This window comes from Electrophorus electricus, chromosome 5 (genome assembly GCF_013358815.1).
Source record: "Electrophorus electricus isolate fEleEle1 chromosome 5, fEleEle1.pri, whole genome shotgun sequence".
NCBI classification, from domain to species: Eukaryota; Metazoa; Chordata; class Actinopteri; order Gymnotiformes; family Gymnotidae; genus Electrophorus; species Electrophorus electricus.
The window spans coordinates 5,695,713-5,710,214 of NC_049539.1; the positions used below are offsets into that span (position 1 = coordinate 5,695,713).

Consider the following 14,502-nt stretch of genomic DNA (forward strand, 5'->3'; position numbering starts at 1 on the left):
TTGAGAACAACCCCTAGTTTTGTTTTCCAGGTGTAGTCTTGACAACGCCGGCAACCATGCACTCAGTTTTACCCCTTGCTGTGTAGCAAATCTGAACTTGGTCACAATGGCACAGTTGATATGGCTCGTTCTAACCCACTAGCTCTGCTGCAAGCATTAACTTCCATACTGTCTAACACTGAGCAGCAGAGGAGCCCCAGGGAATGGGAATTGTTTGAACTGACCAAACACTTCCTAAAGATTATTAAATACACTAAATACATATTCTTATCAACTCCATCTTAATAATCTAGAGCAGGGGGTGACCTTTGGGACCAATCAGAGGCTGAGGAGCTCATTTGAGATCTGGGGAAGATATGGAGCTGTTTCCCAGGCTTTTTTTTTTGCTCTCACTGAGAAGCGATAATGGTGTCCACTGGAGAGGGCTATGGATTAGTGGAGAGATTCTCACCCCTTCTGTGCCTCTGACAATCCTCACTGCTAGGCCTGAATTCACATGGAGGCCAGTTCTGATGTGCCCTCTGCGTGAGTGCTAGCACTGGTAGACGCTGGCAAACGAAATGCCAGCATGATTTGCTGAGCAGCTATCCCCGCCGCTGCAGGGCTAGCTCTCCGAGGGAGAGCACACGCCCCAGGTCTGTAGACGCTGTTGTTTAAAAGTGGGCCAGGTAAATCCAATTATCCCTGAAAACAATGTGTATGTGTATGTATATGTGGAAGGGTTGCACTTCCTTGCTTTGTATTTTCAACACAGGAGCATGACAGCATGTAATTCTTTGGACATCTTATTTGAGTGTCATGCTGAATTCTTTGTGCACCTTGCACACAGCATCGTTCAATTCAGGACCGGAGCAGAGGCAGCAGACATAGTGGACGATGATATAATCAACCCAAACACTCAGGTCCTGGGCAGACAGGAATGAAACCAGTGAATAATTCAGAAAGCAATGATACAGTCCCAGTGTTCTGGGAGAGGAAGTGTCAACCAAAGTACACGTGCAGAACTGGGAGGACAAAGGAATGAATTTAATGTTGTGTCAGAGTTGCAAGGCAGTTCCAGTTCATTTAAATCTGAGATAAACCTTTGTGATTTTATCTTGATAAAAATGGTGATAAATTGGCATTAATTTTTGCAAATGATAATTTCACCTTCTTGTCTTCTTCACATTGAACCCAGCTTGTTTCATGAATAAAATGGCACAAATAATTAATTCCACAGGGAGAACATAAAAATTATGATGTACATAACACAAAAGGAAAAAAGAAAAATATGTTCCTTATCTTCAAAGAGCTTTCCAGAGTTTCCAGAATTAAATTGAAGTACATGACAGGGGGAAAAAAAAGCTTTTGATAAGCAGAACAGATAAAAAGAGGCTTTGTGGAGAGACTGCTTAGATAAGATATTGAGATCAGGAGCATGTGTGTCTCTGTGTGCATCTGCGTCCGTGTGTGTCTCTGTGTGCGTCTCTGTGTCCGTGTGTGTCTCTGTGTGCGTCTGTGTCCGTGTGTGTCTCTGTGTCCGTGTGTGTCTCTGTGTGCGTCTGTGTCCGTGTGTGCGTCTGTGTCCGTGTGTGTTTCTGGGCGTCTGTGTCCGTGTGTGTCTCTGTGTGCGTCTGTGTCCGTGTGTGTCTCTGTGTGCGCCTGTGTCCGTGTGTGTCTCTGTGTGCGCCTGTGTCCGTGTGTGTCTCTGTGTGCGTCTGTGTCCGTGTGTGTCTCTGTGTGCGCCTGTGTCCGTGTGTGTGTGTTCACAGTCCTAACCTCTCACCTACATGCTCTTTTTCTCTTTTCTCTCCCTCTGTCTCTGTTAATAGGCCAGATGGACCAATCTTAGGCTCTGGCTGGCGTTCAGAAATGCTTCTGGGCCACACACAAACCTTATGATTTGGCACCACGTTTTAAACACAACTCACATTAGTAATCATTTAAGCCATGTGATTACATAGTCATTTGTTTTTATTTTTCTTCAATTCGAAAATGAAGTTCAGTCACCAGGCTGTAAAATAGCTGAGGGGGCCGAGTTTGACATGATTCTGATTGAGCTAAACCAACCACTTTATTGAATATCACTGCTTGCGGCAGATAGCGATGGCTAATACAGAGGTTACAGGACTCTAAGACAGTGAACCAAATGACCAAATACAGTAGTGATGCTGGAGTGCAGCACTGATACTTAGAATTGACTGTAAAATATATGGCAGCCTAGAAGGTACTTCTATAGAGTAGGTGCATTTAATAATATCTCTTACTGTATACTAGCTACACTGCAGCATTATCATAACACATCTAACAAAAAGTCATGGATATTGGTTGATGATGAATAGAAGATTTATATTTGCATCCTAAGTTGAACAAGGCATGAACAAGAATGACTGCCAAGATATATTTGCTGGCTTTCTACAGATGTAGATTCAAGCCTTATACAGTGGAGTTTAGTCAAATGATTAATGTGCACCTCTCAAGTGCTAATAAAGTAATATTAAACATTGACATGATAAACTCATTTTATATTCTGAATTGCTCAGTATTGGGTTATTTATTGTGTTCATTAAACATTGCATTTTGTGCAGTGAGTAACAAAGCTATTAGTTGTTCCTCCCCACCTGTTAAGGCACCAAAATGAATCTTGGGTTCAATAATGAGATTATTACATCAGAAGGAGCCTCATTAATCATTTTGCAATTACCTAAACGGATGCACATCTGCTCACTGTACCATCGTTACCACACCAGTAAAGGCCTGAGGCTATGTCTCTGATATACCCACTAATGGTTTTAGTTCTCTGGTACAACTTGCCTTCTAATCTCCTGGAGCCATCTTTATAAAACTTCCAAGAATGAGAGGGCTCATCAGAGATCAGTTCTTAGCTTTCATATCATAATGAATCTGATGAAACTGATGAGGTGAGCTGATTATAAATCAGTACTCTCACTCTGACAACTTTCTAAATATAGGACCTGAAATTTATGAGATTGAAGCCAAAAAGCAAAGTGGTTTAGTAGGAAAACTGGCAAAAGATTCACTCCTGTTGAATAGCCTCAGCTTTGGGGTTGACTAATCTCAGTTGACTAACTGAGAAAATATTGCATTATGAAAACATCGTCAAAGTTTCCAGATGCGTGTGTGAGCCAGTCCCTGCCACCTGCAGCATAGAGTGTCATAGTGTAGTGTGTAAAGGCAACTACCCTCAGAGGTTACACAGACAGGAGGCCATACAGTTACTGCTACCCTGTCACTGCCCTGCATCTGCAGAAGGCCAAGCTAAACGAGTGTGCGCACACACACACACACACACGCACGCACACACACACCTTTGATTCCAGCACTCTGTCAAACAGCATCAGCCAGGGCACAGAGAGAGAATCTAAGTTGCATGATAACATGCCCGATTATCTCACGCAGACACTCTTTGCTTTGTTTCTTTGTTTACACTGAAAAATAAAAGAGAAACTGATCACGTCAGATGGTTAAAGTCTACCTGGCTTATATAAACAATTGTGTTTTGATCTAAGCCTCCTTTGGCATGAAAACAAGTCTTTAAACTTTAATTTGGGCTTACACATCCTGTCTCAAATACAAAGTACCAGGAGATCTGTTTCCAATAGCCCCTAAGGCTGAAGAAGCTATAATTCTCCATTTCCCAAACTGAAAGTAAGCTGCCATGTTGTGGGATAATCGGAGCTGGACCCCTAAGCAACAGGAAGATGAGGAGAGAGAGGGAATCAATGAACCACAGCATCAGAAAAGTAGGGATTTATCTTCGCAAAAGGAGACCTCTCTACTCCTTCGGCCCTCCGGTGACATCTGGACCTAGCCACCATTTTAGATTTAATCACATCACCTTAGAGTTGGTGAGGGCGTGGGGGGGGGGGGGGGAGGGGTGAGAAAGAGAGTATGTGTGTGTGTGCTGAATCCTTTCCATTTGGATTAGCTGTAATCAAATGGGGCTTATGTCAAAGCACCCAACTCTCATAGTTCCATCTGTCTGTGTCTCCTGACTAAAGCTTCGAATACATCATTTAATAATTTAGCAATCAGTATAATGAGTACTTCATTCAAAAATGCCCACAATCCTGAAGTGGACTATTAGGGTGCAGTTAGCATTATGACAGAGAAGTCATACTAAACAAGTTGAACTATTTATCAGTGACAGGCTGCTTTTTTAGCTATCAGTGGCATTTCTGTCATGCCATAGTTGTTGACCTGACATGACTACAACCAAAACACATACCCATGTAGCAAACAACAGCAAAAACAAGAGACCTCAAATCTATTCTTGATTCTTAAGTATCAGACACAGCAATGTTTGGCTTCATTATTAGTAAATGATCGCAGAGCAGTGAAATTGTCTGAAGGCTGACTGAGGGGTTTATCTCTACAGGGTGCCCTTATGGTGGAGAGCGGTCTCCGCTCGGAGAGGTCTCATGATTGAAACCCAAAGAGTTACGTTCAAAAAGACCTCCCTGCTAGGAGGAGGATCAAACAGACTCGACGGGCAGTGCTGGCTCAAAAGGCTGCATTTCCTCTGGATCAGACGCAGTCTGACTCTTGGCAGCGATGCAGGAAATTCTGGAGATCATGGGGGGGGGGGGGGGGGGGGCAGTTTAGCAGAAGCTTCAGTTATTTTTTTCCATTCTGTTCCTTCTTGTTGGCAGTGCTATTTATGAGTAATATATGATAGCAATCAGGGTAAGATGAGGCTTTTGTCCTCTGAGGAGCTTTAAAAATTACATAGAGATTTTAATGAAGAAATTGACATCGGTAGCCATTTTCTTAACACCTCCACCTCTCAGGAATACTATAAATACCCTCTTGCCCTGTGCTCAGCTAATCAGTTTTAAACCACAAGCAGTGTAGAACAAGACCAAATTTAATAAAGAAGCGTCATCTGACTTAATCAATCACAAGTTGTGGTGATAGCTCGAAGTGATGAAATAATATATTCTGCCCCCTCGCTTCCTGCAGAATCTATTTACGGGGTTGGGAAGGAGCGAGCTGTTCTCCATCCTCTGCTCTGGTCTGATGAAGCTTCAGAGGTGGAGGTCTACTACAAAGCTGTGATGTCAGTGCAGTGCTGTTCTCTCTTTCCTAACGGTGGTCCATTTGTATCATGGACTGGAGGGACCAGGACCCGTGCAGACCCACTCCTCTCCCTCACCCCCCACAGGCTGTCTACTCCACAGTCTGTGAGCTTGTAAATACCAGCTGTCCAGCATCTTGAGCCACCACAACAAACCAACATATGCACAGATACATCCACAGTTACATCCACATGCTCATGCACATGTATGCACATGGTGTGGTAAATCAAAAAGTGCACACACATAAATATGCACATACACAAAAGCACATTCATACTCACAAACACATGCATGCACATAAGCACATACATACACATAAGCATGCCCAGGCACAAGCACACATTCACAACATTCACAAACTCTCTGTTTCATACTTTCATAGTGAGATAAGCCAGATCATCAAAGCCACAAGATGAGAGCGAGCTGGTTTTAATGATATTAATACTCTCTATTCTGCTAGCAGACGCCTCCATCAGTGGGGGAGGTTTCACATCACATCACATCAGGCCAGAGTGAGAGTGAGAGCAAAGGGCATGGTGGAGCTGATGGGGTGGATCTACACCCTCCTTGGTTCATCAAAGGATAAGAAGCACCAGTGACATCTGACCTAAATACGCATGTCTACTGCACGCACACCTACACACACACACACACACACACACACACACACACACGTGCACACACACACACACACACACACACGTGCACACACACACACACACACACACACACACACACACACACACACACACACGCACACGTGTGTGTGCTACAGCATGTAAGCTGTTGTCATGGAAAAAGTGCAGAGGCACAGAGATCATTTAAATGTGAGTTTACAGCCATTTCTGCATAACCCACTGCTTCCCACGCATATAGAAACTGTGAACAGACTAATGTGCCCTCATATGAAAACCAGGCAGTCCAAATACATGCATTTGGACAAAGACTGCATGAGAAGTATAGGTGGATCCAGACATAGAGAGAGTGAGATACACAGAGAGAGAGAGAGAGAGATAACAGAGCAATGAAAGTGCATAAGGATGCAATATTTAATGTAACGTGGTCATCACACTGCTGTTGCCATGACTACAGCTGTCACCATGGCGTAAAGAGGTTTGTACCATGACTGACAGCCATGACAGCAAGGTAAATCCAATCCCTTCACAGGGAAAAAGCCCAATCTTCATTAAAGCTAGGCAGCAGACATGTGACGTGCTCGTTTGGGATGGACATAATATAGGTGATGAACCAGGATAGGAGGAGGAAAAACTAGGTGGCGTTCAGTGGTATAAGGAGACTCCCTAACAGTATCCCGTCTGGACATCTACACACCTTTACAAAGCAGATTACAAGGAATCAGAGGGTGATTTTTTTGTACAGGAGCAAGTTGGATTGAATGCTTGCAAAAGCAGAGGGCAGAGCTGGACATTCTGAATGAAGTTTGGCATGGCGTATTACAGAGAAAAAACAAAAGTTGCTAAAGTTAGTAATAGTCAATAAAAATGGGTGACGGTCCAGTTAATACACTTTATCTTATTATGAAAGTAATTATGCAAATAAGACCATGCTAACTGGGCCTACTGCCATTCACTGTTAGCTAAGAATCTATGCTAGTATAAACTGTGAAGTGCTCCTTTGTTGTTGATCCAGTTATGGTGTGACTGTAGATTAATGTGTTATCCACTCACTGTATATTATAAGCACTTTGCTACACTAAAAGGGGATACGCCTTGCTACACTTTGTGACCATATAAAAAGCATCAGGAATGTTGACTAATCAGCAACATCAAAGCCTTCTAAGATGTGATGGGATTATTGCATATTGAAATAAATTGCAGAGTGAGCAACAGCTTTGACCAGATGCATGGAGGGAGAAGCTGTGAATAAGTGGCACAATAATCAAAGAAAAGACTTGCCTGGTGAGGGCCTGTGTCAGTTGCCTGAGGTGAGCTATAATTGGTGGAGTAATGGAAATGAATTCATGCTAGCTCTTGAGGCCACTGCACAGGCCTCTGGAGCTGTGGGCAGTAGGGTGTGAATAGGAAGGAGAATGGCAAGGGGCTCTGCCACTGGGTGAAGCAGGCATACCATCTCTCTGAGCCAGGAGACTGTGGGAGGAGTGGTGGGTGCATGAAGGGCTGCACTGGAATGGAATTAGGCCAGCTGTCCAGAAAGGCAAGCCTGATCAGCGCACCAAGGATATGGCTTGGTGTTCCCATTGGCTGCTCTGTGAATGTCAGCTCATTCGTATCACTTCTCACCACGTGTGGCTACATTTGAAGACGTTAGATTGTAACAAATAATACCAAAACATAAGTGACAGGAGCTTTGTCAGAATTGTGTTGTGCTGTTGATGGAAAGCTTGCAGAAGGAAGGATGGGATAGGAAGCATGGACTACAGGGATGACTAGACTGCAGGTTTAATAAAGACATGTCATCATACTATCATGTTGAGATTGCAATAGAAAAAGATATATAGAGAAATAGAGCTCCAGAAACAGAGATAGAGAGAGATATACAAAGAGAGAGAAAGATGATGTCCAGTGCCTGCATTCTGGGGGCTTGACCATTCTGAGGCCATCTGGCCATTACTGACAATTCCAGGAGCATGTTGAACATGTTTATCTGCAACCTGACTGACATGACAGGCCCCACAATGTTCAAGGCCACTGGGACACTGCTCTGGTAGACCCCATCCATTTAAGCCTTGGGACAACAGTCCAATCAACTCAGAAGCCATTATAGCTCAAATGGCAAAATTACGATTTCCTGTTTGCTCGACAGACTAAGACAGACATGGTTGCTCATTCCCTGAGTTAAAGATGCACTCTCATTGATGTGAATTCATTCTCTAATATGCATACCATTGCTTTAGTCAGGCTATAGCTATCTGTCCTCTATCAAAAGGGAAAGCTGATAACAGAATCCTCTACTTTTAAATGCCGCATAGTATAAGTATAATAAAAGTGAGCCCACAACTCATCAGTGATATTGTCCTGGACCTAATAGCTATGAACAGCTAAAGCTACAAACAAATATGGAGAAAATGACATTTAAAACATCACATTTCAGGCTTAGCATGCATATAACCCAGAAATCATGAGCCACATGGAAGAAACCGCATGTAAAATTATAAGCCCTTTTGCCATTTTCACAGCATTATTACCTACTGGAACTGAAGCTAGATTGACCAACTAATAAATGTCACAGCTCTCAGATTCCATTTCTCTCAAGCTACTGAAAGTGGTATCATGAAAATGGGATCTCGCAGGAGATCAGAAGGAGACATTTTGAATGAATCTTCGTGGCTTGTTTCATTGGGTGTCTGACTAAAAGGTCCTTTTCAAATCTGCTCTGTTTGGGGCAATGGGATAGTAGTGGTGGAGTTTCTACTACTGGCACATGCAGCACTGGCATGAGTTGTCTTATATCTGTCACTGTCACCAATCGTCTGCCCCGTTTAAGCAGAGCTGAGAGGAAACCAGAGCTGGTGTTTTTCAGATATATCATAGTTAGGGGTCCTCATCCAATGTCAGATGTTCTTTTCCAAAGTGTTTTGGACACGATTTTCACTTAGTCATAGATCTCTTACCTATGAGGTCTGAGCCCAGGACAGTGGATTTACAAATAATCTTTGCTTATTGAAAGACTTATAGGACTCTTGGGTCAATCAGTAAACCTGTGAAATAACTAATCTGTCATTTGAGATGCATTTCAAATGAAGGCAAATGTCATTTTACTAAATCATATATATATATATATATATATATATATATATATATATATATATATATATATATATATATATATCTCAGAGCACTTATTTCATGATAAATAAACACTATGGATCAAAAATAATCTATAATACATGCAGTACTGCAGCATCAGTAATGACTTGACCTTAGTGTAAGCCCCGCTATTTAGATTAAACAAACAAACCTAGCACTGGAGAGAAAGAGAAGACTTCCAAAGTCTGACGATTGCATAATAAGGAGATTTTAACCTTTTATACTGTATCTTAGTTTTGCAGTGAAAAACTGGATAACGTAATTTAATATTGTGACCTTCAATAGCTCCAGAACAGGGGTAGTAGCTTGGCTATGAAAAGAGAGATTAAATACTTACAGTGCCAGAGGAGATAAAAGTGGAGAAGGACATCAACCATTCCTTGAAAAAAATGGATTTTACTCATGGATTTAATTCACACTGTAATGGTGTATTATTAGTGTGCCAGAACAGTTTAGAACATCACTGAACACTTTCAAACAGAATTATGTGTTCAGACTGCCAGAGTTTTGGCAACAACATGAGCCTGACACATGGAGAAGATGAAACTGTGAGTCAATGACATGAAAGCTTCATCCATGCCAGAATCCATGCTCACATCCAGCTTCTATTCCTTTACCACTGACAAAAAATCTTTGCATCTTTAATATGAAAGTTCAATGACATTTGGACAGAGGCAGACGTAGTTATGCCTATGTGCTAATCATCACCACTTTTAGGAATTGATAACAGACAAAGGCAGGGAAGCTGAAGATACCTGTGATAAATCCAGAGCAGATGGATGTTTGACTTTATCAAGTTGTGTAGCTCTGGCTCTGGGGAGATTTTGAGTGCATGTTCATTTTTATTGCAATGGAATTTTGATGGTGTAAATACAGTGATGATGCAATGGAACAGAGAACACGAACCGAAGGCCCACTTGTACAGCTCCTTTCATTCACAAGCCATGTGATTCACTTTCCTTTTATTTATCCTCAAACACAGACGAAAGCTACCCTCTTTGAAATGCACTAAAGGGAAAAAAAAAACAATTTTACAGATTAAAAAAATAAATGTCTATTGAAAACCTCCAAAAGAATAATGACCTCCAAGGCAGCCATGATAAATTTTATAGATGTCTCAAAAGTGAAGGCTGTTGCCAAAGGTCTAAAGTAGTAGCCAACCAATTATATCCAGAGAGAGTTCATTTGCCTCCAGATATTGTGAAAATTAATGTTGTAAAGAGTGATATTAATATGCTTTCACAGAAATAACTTAGCAATTTGAAGGGGCCATTGACCCAGATACACACTAGCATGTCTGAAACAAACGTTCTTATGTCCTCCCAGCACATATATTAAGTGTTTTATTTTTTTATTATGCCATTGAATTTCTATTCCTATTGCTCAACACAGGGTTGTCGTGTTTCCTGGGAAGAATTTCCATTGATTGACTAGCCTTATGCTCTGTGACATAAACCTTGTGCTCTTCATTGCTACCAGTTTCTTACATTACTGTCTCTTAAGTTTTAGCACTTTGATTGCATCTACTACAAACTTATGAACAATGGCATTGTTTGTGGAACATGTAAATGCAACGCAATTTCATGGTAACACAGAGAAGAACATCCTAGGTCTACATGGTAAGGCAAAGAAGAACTAAACCTTTCCTGTTCTGTAAGAGATAAGGACAGAAAGAATGACCAGCAATCACTGGGCAGTGCTCAACAGAAGACAGCCTACATATTCCAGCTGTCCCGATGAGGACTGTGTAAGATTGTGATCAGCAAGGTGATCATGAGTTGCTCTGACTGAGCACAAAAGACTGTGCAATCAAGATGTGTATAGCATGCTACGTAGTCTCTGCATCAAGGAGGGAGGAAGCATGGTGTGATGACGGAGCCTCGCTAGCCTTCTGTATTTCCCCTGCTTCCTGTGGTGTGAGCAACGAGCTTAAGCACCTACACCTGATGAGTTGCGAAAGCAAAAGCACCAATAACAATCGACCTAGCATGCAGCCATGCTTAAGTTTCTGGGCCAGTAGAGACATTAGAGTAAGGGGTGGTCAAATGACATTTGTTGACTTTACCTAAGCATAGCTTTGGGTCTAAGTGCTTCTTATGAGAACTTGTATGTCCGTGTTGAGGCTAGCAAGCCAGGCGCAAACTACAGTGTGCATTTAATCATTACAAAGGAGTCAGCATAGACACTGTGAAAGGCCCTACAGAGACATGCAGACCTCTGACCCACCTCCTCTGCTAGGAATGAATGAATACTGTAGATAAAAATACTACTGGGAGAGAGAGAGAGAGAGAGAGAGAGAGAGAGAGAGAGAGAGGATATATATATATATATATATATATAGAGAGAGAGAGAGAGAGAGAGAGAGAGAGAGAGAGAGAGAGAGAGAGCGAGAGAGAGAGACCAAGAAAAACAACAGCACCAGTTCCAGGTTTTTTTAGATTTGCTAAAGATGTGTTTGTTTAACTACAGAGTTATTTGTGTGAAAGCCAGGAGAAGGATAAAGCACTCCAAAGGCACTGACAAACGTATTAAAGGTAGCATGATGACATTTCTCTGGGGAGAACTCATTAGCTGTGGATGTGTGTTTTGTCAGGGACAGAGGTTTAAAACAAGAAGCTGGTATTATTTGTGCCAGTGCTATCATCATAACAGTGACATTACTGCTGCAGTATTCACTGGCTGAGACATGCACTTGAATGACCCTTCATCAGTTTTCATGAAAAATCACTCAGCTTGACATCTAGACTCAGAGTAACCATGAAGTTTAACACTTCCTCAGATGGCTGCATTGCTCATGGATCTTTGTGTGTTCAATATCTGCTGGGCAGAATATTTGCCCGAGTGCAGTGTAGACATGAGGATGAGAATGGCGAGGTGACACAGAGCAAGGGCTGATGAGGAAATCTGAGGAAAGGGTTTAATTGTTGCCCCAGAAATGGGGGGAAGGACCCTCCTCTTCTCTGGCGGAATTCACTGTGGCTGCCATGCTCAATGTGATGAGGGAAGGAGAAGATGAAGGTTTACGCTGCTATACATTAAAAACAGTTTACAATAAACGATAAAATGTTACAAAATGTGCATCACAACAGAACTATTCAAGAATCATGTGAGAACCACTCCTAGAAAAAAGGACGGAATGTTATGGTTACTAATGTCACATGCTTTTTCCAGCGTTTGTGACATTTGTATGTGTGTAGGCTGCTTTCAAATAAACTGCACTGAAGCCTTTTTATAAGTCACATTCTATATCCATGCAGTCAACCTTAGATCTCCCTGCAGTGCTTGCCTCTAAAGTTCACCATGAATGCCATTCTTTCTTCAAGCACTGTCTGAAGTACGTCAGAAAGAACAGGGGCCACAACCCTCCTCTCCTAGTGTCTCCATCAATAGCAGATGGCAGATATATTGAGCCTTCATGAAAGCAATAAAAGAGAGATGAACCAACTCCCTGCAGTTTTACGCGGGGCGTCCGCCAGATTCATTATGCATACAACACATTGTGTGGCACGACTGCCCTGAGCACTCTCAGGCGTGCAAGAACCTTATCGAGCTGTGTGAGTGCTAGGGCTCTGGATTCCAGCTCTGGCTCCGCTGCTATATGAGGGGAAGGTGGATCCCACATCACCTGTGCGCCCCCCGCCCCACGTGAGCCGAATGACCTGCTCGTTGTTGCAATCAAGCGACCCCGTCTTTGAGAAGCGAGGAAGTGCGAGCAGCCTCCTCTGCACTGCCGCGTCTGCTACTATGCTGTGCTGTGCAGCACATGTCTGATAGGAGGGTGATTGGTAATGATAGAGGCTGGGAAGGAGCCATGCTTGGTTTTCATGGTCTAAATCCTGCCCTTTCTAACCTCCTTACTCAGCTACATCCTCTTGAAAAAAACAAAACAAAACAAACAAACAAAAAAAAACCCCACATACAAAGACATAGACAACAGGGCATTGCGTGAGCAGCAGAAGCAAAGACCAAGCGGTGCCTGCGTCCTCGCTCAGCGCCTCAAATTGGCCAGTCACCAGAAACGAGGCGTAACAAATATCAGGCTGATATATCAGGCTTAGTGCATGGAGACAATCTCTTAGTGAGTGCATGGAAACACTCTCTTAGATTTACGGCATATCGGGGACACTTTTAACCTTGAAGACTTCTTGTGCACACGGAAATGAAACTATACATTATTGCCCATCTTCTTCATGAAATGTACATTCCTCTTAACCTACTGTAGTCCATTAATAATATTGCTGTATACCTGAACAGTGGGGTCAGTTACACAAATCAGTCCATTTTGAAACATACCCACCATATTGCTGTTAATAAGCAAAAAAAATCCACTTATGTTTAAAAAGACTGTAACTCGTTTTAGTCCCTGTCTCAGCACTTCAAACCTAATTTAGTCTTTAGTCATAATTTAGTCAAGGATAAAGGCAGTATGCTCACATATGCATTCATGATGAAGAGCAGGTCAGTCGTATGTTAGAGTGTACTAATATCTGAGTCACCTGCTGACTTATTTGCGACAAAATTAGCAGACATCTTTAAATGTAAAAAGAGCATACTTCCAAGGTGACTCAGTAATCCTCAGTTCAATGTTTTTTTTTAATTATCACATTTAAAAGATCCAAAAATGGATCCACTCAGGGGATCAGTTTAGTCTAACTGCACTACTGTCCCAGTTATCATAAGTCTGGAGTTAGAGCAGCAACAGTCGTACCTGTCTCCCAGAAGTATACTGACTTGCTGTCTCCTGAGGTTTGAGCGTGGACAGCGTGGACTCCACAGAACAGTAAGAGCAGTCTCCTCAGACACAGCACGGCGCGTCTCCACGTGCAGATGTTCAATGCCCCCCTCACCCCTGGCCCCATGGCTCTGCGTAACCCAGCAATTCCAGGCAATCCGAGGAAGAACGCAAACCCGACAGGAAGGTGATTCAATAGAGGATGTTCTGGAGGTGTTCGGAGAGTGACAAGCCTCCTGGTTGTCACTGTGGTGAGCTGGCTCAATGTCCTGGGGAAGGACGGAAGCGCTTGGAGAGCTCCACCTGCTAAACCTCTCTTCCCCAGTGCCTCCTGCTCTGACTCGGAGTGGTCCGAGTGAAAGGGAGTGAGCTTCAGCGGAACAATGTGGAGCAGCGAGCGCCGTGCCACTGTCCTCCAACTACTGCAGCTAACTGACGCGGCACCTCCTCTCTCTCGCTCGCTCTCTCTCTCAGCCCCCACCCCCTTGCCTTCCTCCCTCGCTCTCTCTCTCTCTCTCTCTCTCTCGCGCTAAGCACGAGGACGTTCACTCACTCCAAGCTCCTGCGACGCTAGAGGAGACAAGATCAGAGCAAAGCCTCCCCTGTCGCTAGGGGACGGAGAGAGAGAAGGTGAGAGAGGGAGAGGGAGACACACACACGGACAAAGACAGAGAGACAGACTAACGGAGGAGAAAAATACATACATTTTCTGTACTATGTGCAAATAAAAGAATGGGAATGGAAAAGTTCTTTTGTTAGCACAGTGGTCAAAAGAAAAAAATAACAATCGCCACTAGAATAGTCACTAAAATGCTGCCAGCGCATTCATGCAGGAGTTGTAAATCTCATTACATTAGTATGGAGTGATAAATCTTCCAGCTACATTTTGATAATTCCCCAGTTT

The 14,502-nt window shown here is 42.9% G+C and overlaps 1 protein-coding gene across 2 annotated transcripts in view; it reads right to left on the minus strand.

Moving 5' to 3' along the window:
- The window catches only part of LOC113580021 (thrombospondin type-1 domain-containing protein 7A), a 68,627-nt gene extending 54,618 nt beyond the window's left edge, over positions 1 to 14,009 (minus strand). For both annotated transcript variants that reach the window (XM_027014309.2, XM_035526395.1), the window contains exon 1: positions 13,575 to 14,009. In XM_027014309.2, coding sequence (XP_026870110.2) covers positions 13,575 to 13,725 — 151 coding nt within the window. In that variant the 5' untranslated portion in view covers positions 13,726 to 14,009. The remainder of the gene's footprint in view (positions 1 to 13,574) is intronic.
- Between the last annotated feature and the right edge of the window lie 493 nt (positions 14,010 to 14,502).